Source organism: the organism of the source record quoted next, unplaced genomic scaffold (genome assembly GCF_019419815.1).
Source record: "Pyrus x bretschneideri cultivar Hongxiangsu unplaced genomic scaffold, Pyrus_bretschneideri_v1 Contig19, whole genome shotgun sequence".
NCBI lineage: Eukaryota > Viridiplantae > Streptophyta > Magnoliopsida > Rosales > Rosaceae > Pyrus > Pyrus x bretschneideri.
The window spans coordinates 4,713,793-4,739,538 of NW_025999490.1; the positions used below are offsets into that span (position 1 = coordinate 4,713,793).

Sequence of the window (25,746 nt, forward strand, 5' to 3'; positions counted from 1 at the left end):
CGTGCTCAAGAATGTCTCAAAGTTATGACGAATACAACTTGAACAAACACAATAAGGCATTGTTCGGGGGGTTGGATTCACTTGATTGTTTCTGCTGATGATTCTAGCAAAAAATTCTCTCTTCACTTAGAAGAGAAATTATTAGGTCTGATTTTACTCTCATGAATAACATTGATATTAAAATAGTACTTGTTAGGTTATTGTTTGACTCAGCCTAACCCCATTTCCCAATATCGTTAAGTAAAAAATAAAATAGTTAATCAGAACAAATTTTGTTTTTTAGATCCAAAGGACAAGCTTCAAGCCAGAATAATCAAGATCTGCTGCGTTGGATTGTGAGGGAAAACAAATCAGAAACTCACCAGAGTTTCTAGAATCGAGAGCTCTATGTCTCTATGTAAGTCTGCAAATCATTTACAATTTAAACAAACGCATTGACTGGGGCCGGTACACTATATATCGGACGTGTCGGTTGATAATATATCAACCTTAGATCCTCTGTGCGGCAATTTTTTTATTCATGCATTGGAAGCCTCTGCCCAGCTGGTCTGGGAATTAAATGATTTCTGAGTTAAAATTTGATAAATTATGTAAACTGGGAAGGAAGTCGAGGTTTCTTCTGGAAAAGGATTATCGTCGAATCCTTTTTAGGAATCTTACGATCGTGATTGTTCATCGTATATCTTGCGATTATTTTTCATTAGGTACTATTTATATTTAATTTTAAATTTAAATTTTGAAATGATTTCTGACCGCACGATGTACGATAAACGGTTACGATCGTTGGATCTCTAGAAAAAGGATTCAGATCCTTTTCCGTTTCTTCGGTGTATTACTCATGTGTGACCATAATCAATATAAATACGTGGGCAATTCATATAGAGTGATATGGAATATATGTGGTTCTTAAACTTTTACATGTGAGCAAATTATGCACTGGTACTATGAAGAAAGTTAAGGTTCTAATCAATTTGCAATATAGAAGATAATTCAACCTCTTATAATAACATTCATTATAAGGTCTTTTAGCTTTGTGATGTAGGACAACATTCCACATCACAAATTGAACATTTACCACAATATCTGCAATGCATCCGTAATGATTGTTAAACGATACAACAACAACAATAATAATAACAAAATTTTATCCTATTTAGTGAGTTTAGCTGTATGAATCATATAACGTTTTTGCGTTCAATTTTGTGTCAAGTCTTCCGTTAGCTCCAAACACTACATATTTTTTCTTAGAGTCTCTTTCCAAGTCTTCCTAGGTCTTCTTCTATTCATTTTGCCTTGAATCTCTGTCTTGTAATTGTGGAGCACCTCTAGGTCTTCGATTCACGTGTTTAATCCACCTTAACTGATTTTCTCTCATCTTACCTTCAATTACAGCTACTCCTACTTTACCTCGGATATCCTTGTTATTAATCTTGTTATTTCTCGTATGCCTGCACATCCAACAAAGCATTCTAATATCTTATACACAACATATATAATTATCATTTATGTGAATCATAACTATGTGAATAAACTAAAATAAGAGGCTAGCTAGTAAACGCCGCATTAGAGTCAACTAAAACCATTGGGCTATGACCTATGAAGTCAGTGCATGATGCCCCAAAACTCGAGAAAAATTATGATTGAGTAAACTGTAAGTGTATGTCTTTTTAATGTTCATTTGCTTCATGTGCCACATTTAATTTGAACCGAAAAATCGGGTCAAATCTGAATTAGAGGGATCCGAGGTCGGCCATTAGACACTCTAACTAGTGGCCACCGTAATCAAGAAGACGGCATGGCGTTTGTTAGGTGGCACCCCAACACATAAAGCTCCCACAAGAAGTTTACTATTGAGATTGAGAATGTGAGCAATCTCACAATTATTTTCTTTCAAATTTTCAACTAATTATATAATTACTACTTATTATATTGTATCGTATTTATGACTCATCGAAAATCTCTCTTGTTAAAGTATTTAACCAAGGTTTTATATGCAGCATTGAAAATTAACTGAGAATCAAGACCTAGAGTACCGTTTAGTTACCCAGTTAATATAGGGTTTGGGTCAGCCCTCGAAGGCCTTGGAAAATTCTACATTTGGCTTGCTGCATGGGGAAATATTCCAAATGTTGGCTACTCGTTGCTGGCCACGTGCCCCTCTGTGCAGCTTGTACACAATTCTAGTATATTTATATGCGTAAATTGACAAAAAGAAAGTTAAATATTTGAAGTAAATAAATAATTTTATATCATGTTAGAACAAATCCCTCATAAACCAATTAAAACAACTGAATCAACATAATAAAATCGATCTTTATAGAATTTACATTAAGAATAGAGAAAATAATATTTAATAAACAACTGATTGAATCATATTATTGTTAGCCCATTGTGATGCTAAGCCCACCCCCTCCCCCTTAGTGTAGATAATATCGTTTGTAAAAAAAAAAAAAAAATAAATAAATATTTGACAACTAATTTAATCACATTATTATCCGCGTGTGAAATACCTTTTTATAATTGGCATTACACGCTTCTTAAGATGTTTTGAACGTGTTTAAAAAAAGAGAAAATAATATTTAATAAACAATTGATTTGTGAGGCTAAGCTCACCCCCTCCTCCTTAGTGTAGATAATATCGTTTGTTAAAAAAAAATCATTTGACAACTAATTTAATCACATTATTGTGTGAAAGACTTTTTTTTATAACCAGCATTACATGCCTCTTAAGATGTTTAACGTGTTTAAAATAGAGAAAATAATACTTAATAAACAACTGATTGAATCACATTATTGCTAGCCCATTATGAGGCTAAGCCCACCCTCTTCCCCTTAGTGTAGATAATATCGTTTGTTAAAAAAAACAATCATTTGACAACTCATTTAATCACATTATTATCCGCATGCGAATGACCTTTTTTATAACCGACATCACACGCATCTTAAAATGTTTTGAACGTGTTTAAAAATAGAGAACTTGAATCACATTGTTGCTAACTTATTGTGAGGTACTAATATAAAAAAAGCACAAAAAAATTAATTATTAAAAAAATACTGTTAAAATGACAAAAATGCCCTGCCTTATTTGATGCATTATTTTGGATGCCTTTGAAGTTTTTTGTCTTGGGGATATTTTTGTCCAAATATTTTTTGTTGAAGCTTGGTGACACCAAAATTACTATTCACCTTTTTCATTGGCTTTATATATAGATAGATGAATATTATACTAATTAGATTGTATTTAAATTCAAACACTACTTATTTCTAATCTAAACAAAAAACTTTTATTTTGGCCAATATCAGAAGAAAACTTTAAGTGATGTTATTCACGCATTTATTTTCATTTCTAACATATATATATATATATATTTTTTTTTAATAGACGAATCAAATGAATTAAACAAAGTCTATAAACAAAAATAAACAAGAAGTATGTGAGGATGCCTTCAATGTTAATCAAGAAGAGCTTATTAACGTAATGTTCTTCACAATTATCATCCCAGTCAACTAAATCTTTAGCCTAAAGCCATCTAGAGTCTTTAGAAAATTCCTTACAAATACATGTGAAACAAATGATACCTTTTAACCAAATTTTTATCGAAAGTTACCCTGCAAAAAAAGTTAAGTTTCACTATAAAATTAATTGATATTACATAAAGTAACCCAATTTTTAATAAGTTCTTACAAAGTTTTTCCTTTCATTGATATGTGACTCTTTTACTTTCACATCCTTACACTCCCATTACGTGTGAAGAATTTTTAAGCGAAACACATGGACTATAGGAATTGGGTGATGTGCACGAATTGAGTGAGCACGTGTGACCGTTTAACTTCACACGTGAATCAACATGCTCTGATACCATAAAGAAGTTTGGTGATACCTTTGCACTAAAACATGCGTCTGGATAGTAACTCAAATGGTGTTTTCACAGTTTTATTTAAAAGTGATAAAAGAACATTTTATATACACATGTGAAACAACAATTTAACTATAAAGTTTAACGAGCCATGTTTGGATGACGGTTTTATTAGTTCCAATAGATTGATGCCAAGTTAATAAGGAATGGATTACAAAATGTAAATATAAAAGGGATTAGAAAAAACCCTCCATGTGCATTGCATAGGGATGTGAGAGGAATTTGCTAATCTTTATGTGAGAGATGTTATCTATAAATCCTTCTTGAGAACTTTTCTAATCTTCTCTACATTACTTACTATAACTTAAGTATCAATTTATTAAAACTTGAAATACTCTCGTCCAAACATAGTCTAAAGAATTCTTGACCAAAGGAGCCAATTATTTTCCTCCACAAATAACATTTTTTATTTTTTTACTTTATTATTTTTCCAATTCTCACATTTCTAAAGTCCATTAATTATATCCCCTTCAAATACCAGCCCAGAGCAATAAAAAAGTTGAAACCAAATTTACCAAGAAAACCCGCAGGGAATCCTGGCTTAAATTCCTATAAATCTCACTCTCTCGAGCCACTCATTCCATCTCTCTCTCTCTCTCTCTCTAGAAAAAAAGACTAGAGAAAGAAACGAAACATGGGTTCTCCTGCAGTGTTTGTGCAGCTCTCAGTCCTCCTACTGAGCTGCTTCACTGTCTTCGGTAATGTAATTACCACTTTACCCGCCAGTCCTCCAACCCACCCACCGGCTCACCCACCCACTCACGGCCAGCACCACCGCCAACCCTCACCCACACTCACCCACTGCCTCCCCAGTTCACCCACCAGCCCACTCTCCGGTGCACCCACCAGCCCACTCTCCGGTTCACCCACCAAGCCCCCACCACCACGACGGCCACCCACCGGTTCACCCTCCTATGTACCCACCTAAGAAACCTTTCCCAAGGAGCTTTGTAGCGGTTCAAGGCGTCGTTTACTGCAAATCTTGCAACTACTCCGGCGTCGACACCCTTAACGGCGCCAAGCCAGTTCTTGGTTAGTCTAAAATTTGTTTACTTTTTACATACATTTCAAAACAAAAAAAATGTACATATTTTGCACATATAAATAAACAAAAAATTAGTGTTCTTGGTTTAGTCCAAATTAGTCTAATTTTTACTTTATGCACCTTAAAATAGTGTTCTCTTCATGTCCATAGGTATACATCCATTTTATGAAAATTACAAAATTCACATGGTTTGATTTTACTCATTTTTCTAATAATTTGTTTGAATTGTTTTTTTTTTTTTGGGCAGGTGCTACAGTAAAGCTACAGTGCAACAACAGAAAGTTCCCATTGGTTGTGAAGGAAACCACTGATAAAAATGGCTACTTTTTTATCACGGCACCCAAGACCATCACCACCTTTGGAGCTCACAAGTGCAAGGTGTCACTCGTCTCCTCTCCCTCCGCCGCCTGCTCCAAGCCGTCCGATCTGCATGGTGGACTGAGCGGTGCTCTCCTGAAGCCTGCGAAGCCATTTATGTCCCAGAAGCTCCCATTCCTTCTCTACAATGTCGGTCCATTCGCCTTTGAGCCCACATGTCCTCGTTAATTTATTTTACAGTTTATTAGAGCTTGTGTTAATTAATGGGGCTTTCTGTTGTCAGTTAACTCTTAATCCCAGATTAATGTGCCATTGTTAGGGTTTCCCCCTGCCCATGCATGGTTTGAACTTGAAGGAATGGCTGTTTCGAAATAATACTGCTTTGTTATTTGGGTTACAATAATGAATGGTAATTGATCTAGATTTTGGTTCAACTTACGTGCATATACTGAGTTAGTTTAACTTGTAGTAAAAAGTGATATATTTTCAAGGGTAAATTACATAATACCCCTTCTGGTTTGAGGTCTATTATAACCTCATACAATATCTTTAAAACATTTCACTTTCATATCTCATTTACTATTTCATTTCAATATAGTACATCTGTTACATTTTCTATCTATTAATCCGTTAAGAACTGTGTGACTGCTACATTTGTATGGCAATTTTTTTTCTTTAATTTCTTTTTAAAAGAACTTGAATCTTCTCAAAAAAAATTAAAAGTAAAAAAGGAAAACGCAGAACCCCACCTTCCCCGCAACCCCTCCCCACCCCTATTCTCCATCCCGAACCTCCCAACCACCTCCCTCTCCTCCACTCTCTGCACCTTCCCTCCCATCCCAAAACCCACCCCATCAGGCATCAGCATTCCATGAATAAACACAATTTCCCAAGCCAACAGCAAGCACATTGTGCGAAGACCAATCGACAAGATTCAGATAGAAATCATCCTGCAAAGCAGGTGCATCCAAAACCTGAACAAGAAACAAAACTTCCGTTTATATATATATATATATATATATATATATATATAAACCCAATTCACAATATCCAAAATCAAACCAAACCCAAATCGCCAAAAGACTAGAAAGTGATGAAAGTCATCTTATAAGGTGACTGGGGAACCTTCTGAGGAGCCTTGACGGGGCTATGGTGAACTCCGGTGACCACATCATCGAACCCAAAAGGGGAAAACGAGTGCATTACCGGAAGATGTTGGGGCTGGGAGGGTTCATCTGAATCGTGCTCCTTTTCTCAGGCGTCGCCGGAGGGACGACGCCGGCGGAGTCAGGTCCAAAGAGGGCAGCGCGTAGGAGAGTGCCGTAGGCGCTTGACGAGTCATCGCGGCCGTCGGATGGAGTATTGGAGATGTCGAAGAGGGGGGAAGTTGGAACCAGATCTACTGGGTATGAACCTATCGGAGTAGATGGTCCTGGACGGCGATTGGTTGTAGTTGATCAGGCGGTCGATGTGCCGAGATGGGGTTAGGGAATGTAGTGCGTGAGGAGTGCGGAGCTGTGTCGGAGTCCATGGGGCTGTCGGAGTGTTATCCTCAGTGTGTGTTTTTGGATGAGAGGGGAGGTGAAGAGAGTGGAGGAGAGGGAGGTGTTTGGGAGGCTCGGGAGGGAGAAGAGAGGTCGGGAGGGGTTGCGGGGAGGTGGGGGTGGTGGGTTCTGCGTTTTCAGTTTGTTTGTTTTTTTTTTTTTTCCTTTGTTTGAGAAGATTCAGGTTTTTTTTTTTTTTTAATTTAAAACCTTTTTTTTTCCACGTGTCATATATTTGACAACCACGCGACATAAATGTGTCAGTCACGTCAGCTCTTAATGGATCAATAGATGAAAAATATAACTGAGGTACTATATTGAAATAAAATAATAAATAAGGTATGAAAGTGAAATGTTTTAAAGATGTTATATGAGGTTAAGGGGTTGTAATAGACCTTGAGAGGGTATTATGTAATTTACCGTATTTTCAACGATCAGATGTGGTACTGCTTGTCCTATGGCAGACATGATAGTAGCTTTCGCTTTGAATAAATATATAAATAAAATAAAGAACGAGACCAAAAATTTGAACCTCGGCATGCATGCAGTCCAGTGCACTGAACTCCTTAAGCCATTGGATTCTTTGAAGTGTCCGTAAAATCACATCGAAGAACCCTAAAATGGAACTGCAGTGCGGCCCCTTTGGTGTTTGAAAAATTGGCGTTTTTACCAAACAGATGTAAAAGTCCTTCTCGTAACGGATAATGAGTCAGAACACACCATCATGATATCATTGTAGATCAACAGTTTGCTTTAAAATTTTGGACATGTGAGAGAGTTATAAGTCAAATCAAATCATGTGTATAGTGGGACCTGATCAAGCAATATCGTGGTGGAGTAGAATATTTAGGGTTGAACTGAAAACAGAGAAAATGTTACGTGGTTGGTTAACTTGGTCTCATCCATCGAAATTCCTGGATTATACTATACATACATACATAAGTTGGCGGGTGTGTGGATTTAACTGCAGTTTCTGTGTGGTCGTCTATTGGCTCTGAACAATGTGCATGCACAAACAAGTTAGGTTTCATGATTGGTCATTATGCATGTCTAGGGCAAAATCTTGTGTGTCAAACGCCTAATGGAGTAGGTGCTTGCAAGTTTACGTTCCTCTTATGCATTCAAGTGTTTGTAAATTCCTCTCGGGCACGTATGTTATCATTAGGAGGATTGACACGAAACAATCAGTTTTTCTTTGATAATGCGTATTGCGTGATATAGAAAATAAATAGTTAAGATTGAAAATAAGAAATTTAATAGTTGTGAAAATCAAATTTAACGGTTAACACACTCGTAACTCTTAAGTGTTTCGTACGTAGTATTGAAGTCGCACTATTTGATATTTTTCTTTCAGTTTTACTGCTTTTATAGAAAGAAAATGATTGTTGAAATGTCCATACGACCATGGCTAGCCAAGTCGCCAGGCTCCTAACATTTTAATTCCAAATGCCAGTATAGTGATGATGATTGGGTACATTATCTATTGCTGTGATGACTACACATACGTATGCTGATGATTTCGTGCCCTTTTCTTAGAAGCAGTTTCTTAAACAACGATTTTTCTACATTTCCATGATTGCATTGCATCAAAATCCGAAACTAAAAGTGTGTTTCTTTTCATTAAAAAAACCTAAAAGCAGAGACTCGATTTTCCCCTTAACTCGATCATATCACATACGAAACTTCTCAAACTCCATTTTATGTTTTACAAGGCACTCGTTGTGGTTGAATCGATCTTTTGAGAGCCTGTTGGGCGGCATATATATTCTTAGGCATATTTACAAGCTCTAGAATGTAACCGGAATAAAAGGCAGTATATTACGCGTCATAATAAAATAGAGGAACAATTGAAAATATATATTATACATCAATTTATATTTTCAAATTTAATGTACGGCCTTATATTCCGAGAATATTGAAGTTTTTTTTTCCATGAACTCAATTAGGATTTATGGAAAAGGTGACGGTGTTAAACATTTTAAATCAGTGATTTCACTCTAGTTTTTTTTTTTCTGCAATATTTTCAAAAACTAAAATGCATGAGGGAAAAATGTGAAAATTATTATAACACTAAATAATAATAAGTCTCACCCACACCCTCTCAACTAATAGTATATTGAGAATTAAACTGTTGCAGAACAAGAAATAAAATGAATTTATCGTTACTGTAATATTCTATTTAATATATAATTGCAAAGAAAAACGTCATGTGATGGTGAAATGTTTCATGAAAATTCATTTTTAACTCTATGATTTAGCAGCGCCGATAGTGGTTCTGATTATAAGACATTATTATTTGTACTAATGCATGCCGATTATCATGTGTCTTCTCAATGGACATGTATAGGTTGAACTTAATACCATCGAATTAGTTGAAAATTAATGCATATCTGGCTAATAGGATTCAAGTTACAAAATCCATATGATTTTAGTTGACACTTGGGAATTTAACAGCAATTTTGTATGTCGAAAATCCAAGCTAGTGTTCCTCATTCCCGCCAGTAATTTGTGAGACATTTCTACTTTATGAGGCATGGTAGTACTATGGTTTTACAATGGGAGAGAATGTCCCAAGCTCGACACACCATTTATACTGAAGTAACATGTGATGGGTGTGGCGGGCTTGTCACCCCTGAGGACATAGGTGCGGGGTTCTTGGCATGCCATGGCTAGCATGACTTGTCAAGTAGTGAGCACCTACTGTCCGATCTTATAGATATTGGACTTCTCAACTCCCACTAACATTCTGAGAGTTCATGTTAAGCTCTTGCAATTAATCCAAGCAGTAAAGGAAGGGAGAGAATGAAGGGAAATCGTCACGATCATAAAGAAAAAGGCCAGCAACCCACTACTAATTATGTTGTTATTGTTCTCCAACTTGCGTATTACTACCTACTAGTTCAATAAGTGAGATTTTGTGCGACTAGTAGAGGATCCATTCATTACAAGTGAAATTTTGTGATGCACAGTTTCTTGCATTCTTCAATAGAGACGTGTTAAGATCCAAATTGATCTGGAATCAAATTCCTATTCATTCCCTCCTATACAAACCAATGAGAAATGGTGAGGAAATGATTCGGATAGGTTTGGGTACGATTCCATCCAACGTAACCAACATCTATGATTGTGTTGATCTTAGAGAATCACATAACAACCATTGCATAAAGGGCTGTGGAACTATATTTCTATGCTGTAACCACGAGTCAGGCCCATAATCGATCCTAAATCTGTACAATGACACATCCCGATGCGGAATGTCCACATGTCGTACAATAAAATAGAAAGAATTTTGGAACGGGATGTAACATCTAAAATTTTTCAACCCCAATCTGATTTTCGCATGTTCTTGCTGATGTACCCCCTTTTCCATAGCATGAAATTGCAATTACAGTATATTTCTACGGTGAAAACGAGGCTGAAGCCCAGAAATCCCCCATATTACATGTGGTATTGCATTATTCAATCAGATGTTACACTTGCTTACGGACTCGTTGAAAATGCTTTTACAATGACAAAAAAAGTTCTTCGAGAAAATAGTTTTGAGTTTCAAAGGCATTTAAAATGTTTTTTGTACGAGGCATCAAATATGTGCTTTTTTTTTTTCGAGAAACACCAAGTGTTTTTTCACAATCTAGTTAGATTTTTACTAAAAATTAGTTCCAAAAACATTTTTCCCAAAATCGCTTTCCGTCACTTTAAAAGCACTTCCGAGCTCTTAACATCATGTAAGTTGCTATGGTTTGGCTGGGTGAAGGGATGGAATTATTGAGCAATTAGAGCTACTCCAGAGCTGGTAAGCACAAGCAATCCTACTAACTTCACACTCAGAAAGCAAACGCGTTTACGAGACACAAAACATCCGAATAACATGGCCAAGAAACCAAGCAAGTTCATTAAGCATCATGATATCGCAAAATTGAGGAAGGTAAACGACTTCGATACCAAATATTAAGGCAAAATTCAAGTTTTTGTAAAATAGCATAACATATCACAAAGCTCCAGGTTAAAAAAAAAGAGAGAAGAAACAAAACCATTCCCATGATCTGCTAGTTTACTCCATGCCAGTTTAAAAGATGGAAAAGCTACAAAATGCTCGTAAAAACTATATGCCAACGATGCAACAAAAGTTGGACTAACTTCAGATACAAGTCTTTGATGGCCTTATAATCTTCTCTCGCTTCGCAACTATTAAGAGATGTAGCCAGGTTTCCCCGTTCTCAGCAATTGTGAAAATCGATTTAAATCTGCAGTCACCAATCAACGATGAATCAATCAACTATATACGATCAAGAGATATCCAATGTTATTATGACCATAAGTCCGAATGCATCATACAACAGGTAACACGTGAAATGTCAATTAGTGACCTCAACAAGTTAAACACATTCATCCCAGAACCCAGGATTTCATTTCAAGATCAGCAACGAGAAGAGTTCAGTCAACCACTCTACAATTTGGCAGAGTGATTCTGGAAATACACGAGTGTCCCAACAAAAGGATAAATCCTAAACAATCCAATTTGTCTCTAATATAATGACTCCTAACATCATACACTGATCCCCGCTCTCTCACCGTTTAATCCATGATACAGGAACAATGGAATCTATATCTGATGAAGAATGGGGCCTAGAATCGACTCGGCAAGAAGTGATCTGTGAACTTGGCACTGTCTAGTCAGTTGAAGTTTCAATGACTAAAGTAAACCATTACATTCATAATCAAAAACTTTTAACAAACTAGAACTAATACCTGATTCACAGGGAAATCAAATAGACAAAGACCAACAAGCAACAGTGAACGTAATTAAAATGCTTAAACATATACCAAAATTTTCAAAATATATAAAACAATAAGGAACACATATTACAGTAGACAATGCAGCAAGAAACATTACCCTTCAAGCTTCAACAGCATCAACCGGCTTATCCTCAACATCATTAGCAGCAACATTCGGCTCAGCACCTTGCCCTTCCTCCGTGGGTGGCTGAACTTGCTCATCCTCGGGCAGTGGCTCCTCCACATAGTCATTCTCAAAAGCATCTGGAGGCACCTCATAGATCCTAACTTGGGGCTTCGATGGGTCCTTAACAAGCACATACTTTCCCTCATTCAATTTCATACACAAGTCCACAATCGACTTCACAATCCCCCACATACTGTTTTGGTTCAGATTAATCTGCGAGGCAAACTCCTTGGGCTTGTATCCAACCACAGCCAAAATCACATGGTTAAAGTGATCACGAGGATGAACCCTTGAAACGTAACCCAACTTCATCAAATCAGCACTGGCCAGGAGCGCTTGTGCAGTCCATTTAGCCAACTTGTTGGCATTGTTCTTCAGCTCAGTTGCCAATACAGCTCCCCTCTGAGTCTCCAACTTCTGCCTCCAATCGACACCTGAATATTTCGGATCAAACTCATTAAGCGCATTCAGCGTCAAAAACGACCTCTGGTTATTCACCTCCATAACACTCTGCACCTCACACCTCGCAACCAGATACATTCCCTCCTCAAGCTTCCACCTCCGGTAGCGATAAGCAACGGAAGCAACCTCCTCTCCTTCATTCGCAAAAGGGTTAGGCTCCTCGAACGTGACCTTATTTCCATCCCTAACCAAAACCTGCTGTGAAAAGTTCTGATTGATATAAGCAGCCTCGACACTCAACGAGTAAGCTGAATTGATATCATCCTTAGCTTCAGGCAAGGGCTCCTGAGAGGTTTCGTGGACCGAAAGCAAATCCAATTGCGACCCATCACGTTTATCAAAGAACAATTTGTTCCCAACTTTCTGAACCACAATATCCCAAGAGTAAACTGACCTAGGTGCACACATGAGAGTCGAGAGAATCGTATCGGTGGCAAAGACTGTGGCTTTATCCTCGTTTGCGAGGCGGCGGATGACGGGGTCATCGGTGGTGGTGACCTTGAAGAAGTTCCTGTTCTTGAACCGCTCGAGCCGCCTCTCGTTCTTGGGGGTGATTCGATCGACGGAGCGATCGTAGAACTCGAGTCCGCCGCAGAGGAGGAGGTCCTCGGGTTCCGGTACAGAAAACGAGAGCTTCGAGAATGTGGAGAAGGGGATCTGTTCCAGCATGTTCCACTCCGGCTGGATATCAACAGAAGATTTGAAAACCGCGGCTTCTCGGCGAGGGGCGTTGACGTTGGACCGGTTCATGTTGTACTGGCGGTCGCGGCGGGCCCGCTCCTTCTCAGCCTCGCGCTTCTTGGCCTCGACCTCCTCGTCACGGCGGTGGGGGAGCTGTCGCTGCTGCTGGAACCGCCACTTGGGGCCGAATCTGGGGCGCGGAGGGGGCTTTCCATCGACGAGACGGAACGAAGCGTCGTCATCGGCGGAGGCGGGGAAGGACTCGTCGTTGGAGAAGTCGAAGACGGCGTCCGATGGGTTCTTAGAGCGGCCAGGATTGTTGAAGGTGCGGGTCCAGTCGGCGATCCGGCCAAGCTTCTCAGAGCGGGAGAAGGGGGCGAAGGGGACGTTTTGGGGCAAATTGGAAGTGGTGGTTGGGGTGGTGGCGCTCTCCGGTGGGCCCCACCCGTCGGGGTTGAAAGGTACGCCGCCGACTTCGAAACCTTCGACCATCGTTGATTGCTGGATTTATGAGATTCAGAGGGCGAAAGAAGCTTTTGGCTGTGATTACAGTGGATTGGGTCTGTGCTTAAAACCCTAGTTTTCGTACGGTTTTTTATAGCATGAGTAATTTACCGTTATACCACTGGGCCGTTGTTTGTATTTATGGGGCTTCGTTTCTAGCCCAATTATATTGTTTTGGGGTTTTAAGATTGTTTTGGAAAATAAGTAATTCGTCAAGCATGTAATATAAGTTCTAAGTGTAAATTGTAGCAATGGTCCAACAACTAAAAATTTATTATTATTGGTACGTCATCAAAATGTGTAGCTATGGTCATTTTTGTCAACTTCGTTAGAATTTTGTCAAAATGAGTTATGTTTGAAGGACTATTGCTACAACTGGGGTTTCTCAACTCATTAAAATGTGTAGTTATGATTATTTTGGTCAACTTCGTCAGAGTTTTGTCAAAATGACTTATGTTGAAAGAACCATTGCTACATTTGGGTTAAAGTTGAGGAACCATTTCTCTAGTTGGATTAAAGTTGAAGGACCAATAGTAATGAATTTTTAGTTGAGGGACTATTGCTCCAATTGAGTTAAAGTTAAGGGACCACAGCTACAATTTACTCAAGTTCTAATAGAATTTTTTTTTATTAATACTGAAATTGAAACATCAAAAAAAATCATAATCAAACAGGTGTGAACCAGATGAGTTTGGCTAAAACAATGTATTCGTCTATTTGCACTTCAATTCGAGTCCTTTAACTTGTACATTTTTATGACATATTTGATGGGCGAGTGCTAATTATATTTACTTCGTAGTTTCTTTTCAATTCTGAAATCACTCTTCAAATCTTATCTGCTTTAATGGTTTCCTATAGTCATATGCATCACTTATGACTCTTGATGGATTAATTAGCTTTCTCTCACTTCAGTTGCAAAGACTTTCTCCTTAGGCGCATATGCCTCAGCAACATAAAATGGGAGTTTTGCGCATTATAAGACTTGACCAAACATCTCACGACAAGAGCTGACGACAGCCATACAGCATTGGCATGGGCGGTATTGATTCATTCGATTCTTCTAAATTCATCTGTGGATTTCAGTAGCTGGTTACCCAAAAAAAAAAAATCCAATCTTTTCTACTTGTGCTATCATACGCTGCATTCGCAATACTGTCAAATTATCAATTTGTCGAGTAGGCAGTATGTCTTAAGCCATCGTTTGGTCTAATGGCTTCATGTTTCTACTTTATTAGAGGAGATTATAAGTTTAAATATCATGGGCGACTATTATTTTAGTCGGCAATATGTGTAACTCTAACTAAAAACATACGGGACGAATTGTTTTAAGTTATATCCCACATGTATCTACTGTCTAAATCAATCCGATTCCGGCATTTTTTTAATGAAGCTTTGGAGTATTTATTCTTTGCAAACTCTATAATCTGCTTAACAAAACATTTGATTCGTTTTGTGAAATCAAATTCCATTTTATTCCTTAAACAATACTAATTATATATTAAGCTATTTTAGCACCCTATTAATCATCCTCGAGAATCATTAATTTCCATATACAAATAGACTGGTGAATGCTGTGAGCTTCAAAGAAAGGTTAAGTCGATAAAGAAAACATGTACGAAAAATATATTCAGGTTACAAGAAATATTCATTAAATTTTAAATTTAATTTGTGCACGTACGAGGAAGGCATAATATTTCTGCATTGCTTCTTTCCTTCCTTTTTCTATTTTACTCTGCATGCCAATGACCTAGTTCTTGAAACTTACTGTACACTTCTCCTTGCTCTTGCTTGTCATGTCACTATGGTATTGACATCACTTGGTTTGGAAGTAGGGAATCGTCTATCTTTTCGCATGAAATCGTCTTTCATTTTTGTCAAAACAGTAGTACATATGATAACAACGTACAAATTTTATGCGTGTGTGCACGCACGCGCTAGGCAGCTAGCTCATTCACGCTAAGATCGACTTAAACATGTATTTCGATATTATTAGCAAGCTGCAGTAAGCTTCAGAATGCTTAGAACTTAGAAAATATTAGCTTCAGATCATCACAAGGGCATTTGAGCTTGATTGACAAAGTTTCCGGCTGAAGACAGCCTGAAAAGATGACCAAATTAAGAAATCACAACAAGAAAAATGGGCATTGGTCACGGTGCCCAAATGGTGACAATAGCTGAAAAATGAGTGCTCATATGCTTCCAAGTGCATCAGCTTGATCATTCACAAACTTCTTATTAAGTTTCCCCGAAATCCTTGCAGCTGCACAGCCTGGTGCCAACTCTTCAATCTACATTACATTCAGAAGAACATAAATATCTCTAACAAAATGGTGATGAATTGTGTAGTAATTAATTGTTTCCTTACCTTGGAATGTATTGTATGAAAAACTGTATCTTCAACAACTGAGAAACCGGCATTTACAACGTCAGCTCCCTCTTCATGAAGCACGCGAATCGACTCATTGAACATGAACTGGTATTCCAACCCAGTTATCATCTGAACCTCTAGAGCTGAACCCGTTTCATGAATCTCAACCAATGGTGATCCCCCGGTTATTGGTCCAGCACAGCGGCCAAAGCCTGCGTTGCAATGAGTGCTCTTCTCGATTCCCCCCATTAGCCTGTCTTTCTTCTCCCTCATCTTCTCCAAGTTTGTCTGTAGTTGTTTAATGTAGTTTACAGCATCATCTAGTTGATCCGGCAGCGATGCCGCTTCCTGTAACAATAATCCCATGAACAAAATACACATTTCTTTTAGCAGGCTTGTATTGGCAGACAAATATATATGGTGTCAAACTGTGAGTCTGGATTATAATCTTAACAATTACATAAACAGACTCACAGTCTGACAAGAAAACATGATCTATAATGCAAAAACGAAACCCACAAAGAAGATTGAAAGAGAGAGACCCCTGAGCGTTGGTGGGGAACAAGAGAATTGAGCTTGGAGAATAGGGCTTTCATTTGATTTCTTCTGTTTTTTTCTATGGTTTTCCTATCAGTTGTAGATGAACTAGGGCACTTCTCCATCAATATATTCAAGCTAGAAAGATATCAAACAATATCCACCAGCAAATTGAAATAATTGATGATTATATTATACAAATACTAACAAATATTCGTCTTCAACTTCTTGTGGTATAATGAGCGCTTTTATTAAGACTCTCATCAGGAGAGAAAGAAAAGCTGAAGAGCAGTACTCTATCATTAGATGCCACTGAAGAAAGTTTACAGATTTCAGAAGGCGGTGGGACCCTTTGCTCTCTATTGTCAGGAAAAAAATTAAATCTGTCTTATAACCGATTGTATATAATTTTAAGTTTATTTTTCTTATTCTATGATAGACATATAGCCATGTATATAACATTTCACATTTAATATCTATCATCTAACAAGGTCCTATGAACACACCACTGTTTTTGACTGTCCATTTGACAAATGAAGACACATGTACAATCGTGCAATTTCAAAGTAGTGGAGGTACTTTGAATAAAAGCATGATCAAAACGAAATTTAACAGATTAGTGCCAATTTCATCATTTGGCAGGTATATTGTGTGAAACCTAGACCATTTATTTTACATTCAAATTGTGTCGATTTAGTAGTGTGAAACTGATGAGTCTGACATGTCACATTACACCTTTTAACCTAAAGAAGACTCCGGAGATTTGGAAATTCCAACGACTAAATTTCTGCCATACAAATGCAAGGGACCATTCGTAAACACTCATTGCCATACAAATGCAAGGGACCATTCATCATTCATTTTCTATTCAAGACCTATCTAGTAATTTTAACATTCATTTTTAACTTCCACCTCTCGCAAGAAAAACATTCAATTTGGAAATTGGAGAATATATTATCAAACAAGAAATATACATGTTTAGAGTAAATCTCACATTGAAAAAGGGAGTGAATCCACCTCAACTTTCTTCACTAATCTTAAGAAACAACAAACAGCGAAAGCAAATTAAACAAGAAGTCGAGATGAACATATGATGAGTCAGAAACTTGTGTTTAAGCTTAAAACATTACAATTTTGTTCCTTTTCTTTTTCCCAGGTTTGAGTTTGCATTCTCTAGAAAATTCATTGATAATCCACTCCCGATTAGGGATGGGCAAATACTCATTGGTTATGGGTAACCGCGGTTATCCGTCCATTTAAATTTGATGGTTACGGTTATAGGTAACCGTTTAGATAAATAAACAGTTATGGGTATAACCGTTTACCTCTGAAATTTAAATGGATGGTTATGGGTATTACCCGCCGTTATAAATGGGTACACATTTAACCATTTATTTTAATATATGTAAAGCTCAAAAAAAAAAAAAAAGTTTCTAACTGGGTTTAGTATCCCAAGATATATTTGGTTATAAAAGGCCATAATATATATGTATGTATGTATGTATGTATGTATGTATGTCTATGCCTCACTTGAGAAAAAAAAATATAGTTGATAGAACGGGCTAATATTTAATATATGTGATTGAATGTGCTAAAACATTAGAGTGTTCGACAGTTTTGTTTTGGAGTCTTTTGGAGCTTTGACCAATTCAAGATAATGATTACCTTGAGCATTTAGAAACATGTTATTATCAATTGATGTGTACCTCTATATGTATATGTGTGTGTGTGTGTGTGTGTGTATATAAACTTAATTGGCCTTGAGTTTTCAATAAATATTTGACACCAAAATTAGAAATCGATTAAATGGTTTGGATCGATGAACATATGTTTCTAAATAAAAATCCAACTATTTATCAAATTAGCTTATTAGCAGATTGATGTGTACTTACATACACACATACGTACATATATATATACAAGAATATTAATTAACCTACAACCATGCATGATTCTTGTAATAGATTGAACGTCAAATAATTGGGAGACATTGCATATATTCATAAATAATATTACCATTAATATAAAAATACATGTTAAATGTACTTATAACGGTATTTAATAGTTAGAAAAAAGAAAATTATGACAAATTTCTTTTTAATTTTCAAGTTGTTAAAAATATAGGTAGACGGGTAGAAAAAAAGAAGTAAATGGATACTCGATTATGGGTAAATGGGTATGCGGTTATGGGTATGGTTAACCGTTTATAAATAGTTAAGGGTAAATGGGTATGGTTAACCGTTTATAAACGGTTATGGGTATGAGTATACTCGTTTATGTAAATACCCAACGGATAAACGGTTATGGGTAAATAACCGCGATTACCCGTCCGCCATAACCATTGCCCATCCCTACTCCCAATCAAACCTTATCTGAACTGACGACCAATTCTAGAGGATAATGTGAATCGATTGGTTGGTAGGCTAAATATTCCAGTAAACTCTACACATGCTCGAAGAGGGTGTTAAAGTCCCACATCGGTGGTGGGAAAGAAAACTAAGGGGTTTAAATATGATTACCTCACTCTAACTAATACCAAGGTATTTTGTGGTAAAACTCCACACCTGACGAATTGGGCAGAAGGTGAAGATGGAGACAGTATCGATGTCGTTAGAGTAGAACGAACCCGACGATCCAAAAATCAAACAGAGGGTCAATCAGGCAAAGGAATACTATTTCCCTTTTCAATTAAGCATATATGATAATGATAAGCAAACCAATAATTAAAGATGATATACTGCTGCAGCTTTAATCTGCATTCACATATTAAAACCTAGTGTGTGTTTTTTTGTTCGTCTTTTCCGACAGAAAACTTCAAGAGCACTATATGTTTATCAGAAACAGTACCGCAGAGAAATATTATTCAAAGTAGCTTTAGGTGTTACTACCACAGCCACATATGTTTCTGGAGATTTATGAAACTAATGTGTTACTTTATATTTTGAGGGTCGTCTTGCTCTCCAATATTCTCATACAACCTGGCCATTGTTGCTTTCTTCATGCACAAAAGGTGGAGACACATAGTCTCTCTGGATCATCTTGTTGTTTGATTCGATCCTTTTAGTGCTCAAATCTTTCTCGCTAGCTACGTTGTTTCATTTCTTCCCACAAATTCGTAACTAGCTAGCACGTTTCTAGGTAAATTATCGTAGGGATGATTTTTTTGGAGTATCTAGGCTGCAAAGTTGGTTTTCTTGTAGTGAGCATTACAAACCGATCAAAATGATAGATATTTAACCTAAGATTTCTTTGCAAATAATTTGAGTATATGTACGTAATACAACTATAACACACTGTGTGATGCGAACAAGTTTCTCCTTTACAGTTTCAGTGGTTAGATTTATGGTACTAAAACTATATATCATGACTTTTAGTATGTATTTTATTCCTGAACCCAAACCCTCGTTTCAGAACCAGAAGTCCTACCTTTATAATCGATACCTTGGTAACTAGATTGTTCCACTATAGCAAAACCTGTCAATTTCATTAAAATTAAGCATCGTTTAGAATATGAGAATAAGAATCAAAATTAAACACGAAGATCTTGCTTAATTAAGTTAGAACTTGGCCCAGGCTGGCACAAGATTAAACAAGCAGCTAAAAAGCGTTGAATAGTAATTGACCAAACCCTAATTTCAAAAATAAATATTCACCTCGAAGAAAATAGAACTCCAATAATTAGTTGGCATCATGATTCATATTTGCCATAGTGGTTTTTCTGGGCAATGCTGCGATTTGCTTGGTACGCCTGGAGTCGTGCAAAAGGACCAAAAAGGGTCCCCATCCTTGTGCCATCCACTAAAGTTGATTGAATCGGTCTGCGGCGTCCAACTAAGAGGCTCTTTATATTTCTGTGTTCAGAACCAACAAATTTAGAGATATAAACCACTTATTTTAAATCTTCTAGTTTTTATGAGCCCATTCTTATCGGCTTACCTCTCATAAACCAAGAGTTCGAATATCTTTCTCTTTAACAATTCAGATATTTAAATTCTTGAATTTCGAGCGAGATACGGAAAGGATCTTGGTTCTGCAGCATCTTCCACTAAAATATAATGACCAAGACTCGTACATAAGCACTTCCACAAAAATTCGAAATATAATTAATAGTTTGATATCAAATTTGTGTATTACAATTAAGTATTAGTTTTTTGGTTGGTAGACACTTTCTAACTTTCCATGAAGTAAACCACAAGACTCAAATCATATGGTAAAATTCCCTGCCGCATTTCTCCAATCAAGACAATTCATTGGATCAAATATTGACCCTAACTTGGAGGAGCCAATTATCTGGTGTTAATGGTATAGATTCCTCTTTTTTCTTTGGGTCCTTTCTTTTTGTACATATTATGGGTTGGAGAAAACTAACGTGTTACTGACGATCTATTATTCTGTGTATGCAACACATATTATGTAACTCAAGTTATGAGGTAAATGTTGTCGTTAGTGTCTGATTGAAGTATTCGTGTTCTAAATTCCTTTTCATTCCATAAAGTTTTCTTACTATTCTTATCTATCTTTGTACTTTTGCTTTCTCGTTAATCAAGCGGATATAGGATTTGAAATTAGAACCTCTTTTAGCAAAGTGAAATGATATAATAGTAAACCAATTTGTAGTTTGATTGTCTATTTATTGACCGTGAATTCTTGATAAAATTGTAGCATGTGATGAGTCAATTTTATACTATATATTTTATCCTAATCTTAGTATTAATTTATTGGTTATTTTGTGTGAATTTGATACTTTGAATTAAATTTCTAATGTAGGACATTTGACTTGAGCATAAATTAATCAAACGGACGAATTTTGGAGTGATTCCAATTAGATGATGTTCGTCAGTCTTTCAAGATGATTGTGCCAAAGTATCAGATTTCTCTACTAAGCCATTTGACTGTGACAATGAAATAAAGGCCCACGCGCAACTTTTCCAGATAGATATTTTTGGATATTTTGGGTATTTTGGATGTCAGGATGACATATTTTGAGGAAGATTCCTTCTGATGATTTGTTGGGGACGACTTAAGCTTTCAAAAGAGACCTTTTGGGACTAAATCGGAGTTGATTTGGTCAGTCAAAAGTCTGATTTTTCTGAGAAGTCTGAATTTTAGTTAAAATAGGAAACCTTTTATTTGCTAGTTTATTATTTTATTATGTTTCCTAGTTTTATTTTAAGACCTTTTATTAAGGAGATTGATCAATTTGGAGAACTTGTCTAGTGTTTGACAATTTGTATTTTTCTTTCAACATGTTTTCTATCATTTTTCTATTTTAATAAAATTCCTTTTGTTTGTTGGTCGTTCGTAACTAATTTCCGTTTTCTAGGGCAAAGTCACGAGCCTTAGCATGAATATGTAGTTTTTATTCAATTGGTTATGATTTTATGCATGCATACATTGAATTATTAATCACTGTGTTTAAACTGCCTCTATGTCTTAATGCTCAGCTACCATTAGAATGTTTAGATAAGTATTCGGATGCAATTCGGTAGGATTGAGTATTGCTTCTTGTGGTTAATAATTGTAATATCACCTAAGGAGAATATCACGTTCTTAGGGGTTGCATGATTTTTCAAATGATTTTCACAAAACTTAATAAATCTTGCATCTTCATATTTGATCTAAATATCACAGACGGGTTGCATGTTAAATATGTGTTCTTGCTTGAATATCACGAGGAGAATATGCATTAGCAAAATCTAACATTCAAAGTTGCACATGTAATTCATAAATAATTGGTAAAATTACATAGGATTGTTAAGGTGACGGCAGAACTCTAGGGCTTAACTTTATTTTCAAAACCGTTTTCTTTTGTTTTCTTTGCTCTTGCCGATTTCTTTTATCTTTTTAATTAAATTCGTTTTTAATATTTTAGGTCATAAAATTAATTCTTTCCAAACTTTGTTCTCAAATAGTTAATTAAAAATTAGTTTAAATACAAATTATTCACTCAATCCTTATGGAGAACAATCTTACTTGAATTGCTATACTACAATAGCCTTGTACTCTTGTAAATTTTTTAAGTATTTTTTTCCTATTTTTACAGGTAGTAAAAAATCCTATCAGCCTACCTTCTAAATTCTAAAAGGAAAAAAAAACCAGGCATTCTCTGCCCTAATGGGAAACATCCATCCACCATTTGCTAAAGGGAATGTGCTTGCTTTATCATTGGTTATTCTGGTCAAAAGGGAAATAATTAGGCATTTAAATTACGTCACTTAATTTGTGGACCACAACTGTCACTTAATTATATTGTACCTCCAAACACGCACGACACAGCAGCAGGCCTTGTCAAATGCGACAATTAAAAAAATTGATTCAAGTTTAGGATAAGAACATTATTTGAAACGTTTTACTGTTTTAATAATATATTAGATAAATTACATTTTAATACCTTAAATTTGGATCGCATAACAATCTCATACCTTATTTTTTAAATATTACAATGTCATACATTAATTTACGAATTCATTACACTGTTAGACCTTTGTCAACTTTTTTGTCATTTTTTTGCTATTAAATGTTGACAGTGGTGTACGCCAGCCCCACTCTTCACCCAATCCAATATCGTTATTGTGATGTTTTGGACTAATTATATGAAGTATGATATTGTTATATGATGCAAAGTTAAGATAGTAAAATTTAATTTACTATAACGTATTATTGTGTAAATTTTACTCCAAATGATAATATATAATTAGCTAAAGACATCACAACAACTATAAATATGTTTCATGTGAGTTACTGTACAAGTCCAGTGCATGTGAAAAAGTACAAATCATTGCAAGAGATTGGGATATTTTTGCTGGTTGTGCTGATGTTGGTTGTTTCAATTGGTTTTTATGCTTTTGTAGAACAGAAAACGTCGAAGGCATGAGAAATTACAAACATCACGGATTTAGGTTGAAAGTTATAGGTGGCAAAATAAATAAGAAAGGCCATTACATGCAATGCATCTAAATAAATTCTGCCATCGAATTTGCTGGTTGTGCTGATGTTGCTTGTTGCAATTGGTTTTTATGCTTTTGCAGAAAAGAAAACGTCGAAGGCATGAGAAATTACAAACATCACGGATTTAGGTTGAAATTTATAGGTGGCAAAATAAAGAAGAAAGGCCATTACATGCAATGCATCTAAATAAAATCTGCCATCGAATTTGGTAGCGAAATGTCATATGTGGGGACATAAAGGTTCGATTTAGGAGTGGATTTTAAATAATAAGCGTTTTTGTTGTAAGCACTTTCGTTAGAAGCATAATAATATAGAAGTGTTTTAAAGAGAAGCACATGAGAAACTATCTAACAAAATATCATGTAGCGTTATAAAGGGTCTAAGCAATACTCATGCTTATAGTGCTTTGCTTGGATCCACTTTTGTTAGAAGGGAAGTCATTTATGCACATTTCATTTGTCGCCTTGTAGACTCTTAATTTCTTATTTCATGTCTTCGAATTGAATAAATCAAAAAAAATTGAAAACTAAAAATAGACGTGAGTGTGCTTGAATGAATAGCAAAACAAGTTTACTATCAAAATTTCAAGAAGAACTGCCTCTGCAAAAACTTTATATTTATAAAGGCTTTTTTTTGGCCAAACATTGTTAGAAACACGTATGATTATCCGAAAGTGCTACGAACATGCACCAACTGTTTTGCAACACAAGGACAACGTGTTTTTTTCCCTTAATTGACAGGACAATTCAAGTTGAGTTCTTGACAATAAAACACACAAGAACATTGTGAGAACTAATGTGAATATGTCCTTCACCTACCTAATTAAAGACCACAGGATTTTTTTGCACCTAAATTTCCATACAAGTGATGAGACATGGTAGCAAAGATGGTAGGCCACGCATCCATGGCTGCTTCATAAACAGACATGTGTGTTTTACATCATGAGTTCGCAAAGCTTGGCAGCACGGAAGGAGACAAATAGACAAAGGGGTGGATGACGAACGGCGTTTGGCTGCTGAAAAATCAGCAGCAGCTCCTACTGCTAGTGAATTACAGGTGGACACAGTGTTCAAGTAATTGATTTTTTAATCGCAACTTAGACACGTGTCCACCCGTGATTCGCTAGCCAAGCTTTCTCCGTGGATGACTAGGTGGTTAGAACAACAAACCAAAGGAGTTGAGGGTTGTAAGGTCATCTCCAACCGAAGAGAGGATAGATGGCTCATGTCCAAGTAATTGATTTTTTATCGCAACTTAGACATGTGTCCACCCATGATTCTTTAGCCAAGCTTTCTCCGTGGATGACTGGGTGGTTAGAACAACAAACCAAAGGAGCTAGGGGCTATAACGTCATCTCCAACCGAATGAGGGACAGATGACTCGTTTTAGCCTATAGCCCTCTAAGAAATTAATATTTTAATAAACAGTACCAGACCATATTTCATATTATCTCCAACTGAGGGGCCAAAGGGCTATAGGCCAAACATAGCCCTATGACAAAAAATCATCTCTAACCGAGGGGACCAAAGGGTCATGATACGAAATGTGAAGAATTGAAATAAAATGAGGTGAGATAGTATGAAATGGTAAAAAGTGTGAGAAATGGTGTAGAAAAAAATTGTCCAACAAAAAAAAAAAAAAAAAAAAAAGTAGGCTGGCTCATCGGGCTAGCTAGCTGGCCGGAGATGATTAGCCCACTGGCCTGATTGGTTGGTTTTGGCCAGGTGGGGTCCACAAGCCATTTGGCCTAGTCCTTTGTTGGAGACGGTTTTCGTGTCATTTCAGGCTATTTTGGACCCTATGGCCCTCTGGCTGGATCGGTTGGAGATGGTCTGAGGTAATTACCTAATTAGAGGAGTCACTCAAAATTATTTAAATGCTTGAGATGATGAGGGAAAGAGTAAAAGGATCATCGCCATATCATTTTCATAGGGATCCTAGGGATCCCGTGATCGCGATTCTTCATCATACATCGTGCAATCAGTTTTCGTTAGGTACTATTTACAAATAATTTTAAAATGATTTTTGATCGTACAATGTACGATGGAAGGTCCTGATCACGGGATCCCTAGGATCACCAGAAAAAGGATCCGACGAGATGTACGATGGAAGGTCCTGATCACGGGATCCCTAGGATCCCCAGAAAAAGGATCCGACGAGGATCCTTTTCCAAGGAAAGAAATTGTAAGACTGCACCAATCATTTTGGTTGTGATAATGACATGTGAAAAGGAACCCCCAATTCATGATTTCATGAATAGATGTGAAGGTAAGATGAGAGAAAATCAATTAAGATGGTTTTGACACGTGAACCGAAGATTTACAGATGCTCTAGTTAGATGATGTGACTATGAGGACGAGCTTAGGGCAAAAAGGGTAGAGAAAAACCTATAAAGACTATAAGAAAAGATATGGAGCACTTAGAACTAACGAAAGATTTGGCACAAAACCGAGTATAGT

At 36.6% G+C, this 25,746-nt stretch overlaps 3 protein-coding genes across 3 annotated transcripts; 1 reads left to right on the plus strand and 2 right to left on the minus strand.

The window, feature by feature from the left end:
* Positions 1 to 4,494: 4,494 nt before the first annotated feature.
* On the plus strand, positions 4,495 to 5,714 carry LOC103944342 (non-classical arabinogalactan protein 31-like). The gene is given in 3 exon segments (XM_048582322.1): positions 4,495 to 4,694; positions 4,696 to 4,949; positions 5,210 to 5,714. Coding segments are annotated over 3 exon segments (696 nt in total). The 5' UTR covers positions 4,495 to 4,551; the 3' UTR covers positions 5,509 to 5,714.
* Positions 5,715 to 10,740: 5,026 nt separating this feature from the next.
* LOC103938437 (eukaryotic translation initiation factor 3 subunit D) lies at positions 10,741 to 13,448 on the minus strand. The gene is made up of 2 exons (XM_048582323.1): positions 11,719 to 13,448; positions 10,741 to 11,068 (listed from the first exon to the last, which is right to left on the minus strand). Exon 1 carries the CDS (start codon positions 13,420 to 13,422, stop codon positions 11,722 to 11,724), a length of 1,701 nt encoding a protein of 566 aa, XP_048438280.1. The 5' UTR covers positions 13,423 to 13,448; the 3' UTR covers positions 10,741 to 11,068; positions 11,719 to 11,721.
* A 1,719-nt stretch (positions 13,449 to 15,167) lies between these two features.
* LOC103938438 (transcription factor bHLH162-like) lies at positions 15,168 to 16,656 on the minus strand. The gene is made up of 3 exons (XM_009348445.3): positions 16,345 to 16,656; positions 15,800 to 16,150; positions 15,168 to 15,722 (listed from the first exon to the last, which is right to left on the minus strand). The coding sequence occupies exons 1-3, from the start codon at positions 16,462 to 16,464 to the stop codon at positions 15,624 to 15,626; spliced, it is 570 nt and encodes a 189-aa protein (XP_009346720.2). The 5' UTR covers positions 16,465 to 16,656; the 3' UTR covers positions 15,168 to 15,623.
* Between the last annotated feature and the right edge of the window lie 9,090 nt (positions 16,657 to 25,746).

Excerpts from the sequence above, each read along its gene's own strand:
- LOC103938438 (XM_009348445.3), bottom strand. The coding sequence starts at position 16,464 with ATGGAGAAGTGCCCTAGTTCATCTACAACTGATAGGAAAACCATAGAA. Across the intron at positions 16,151-16,344 it reads TTCCCCACCAACGCTCAGGG|GAAGCGGCATCGCTGCCGGA; the intron begins GTCTCTCTCTTT and ends TTATTGTTACAG. Across the intron at positions 15,723-15,799 it reads TTCATACAATACATTCCAAG|ATTGAAGAGTTGGCACCAGG; the intron begins GTAAGGAAACAA and ends AATGTAATGTAG.
- LOC103938437 (XM_048582323.1), bottom strand. The coding sequence starts at position 13,422 with ATGGTCGAAGGTTTCGAAGTCGGCGGCGTACCTTTCAACCCCGACGGG.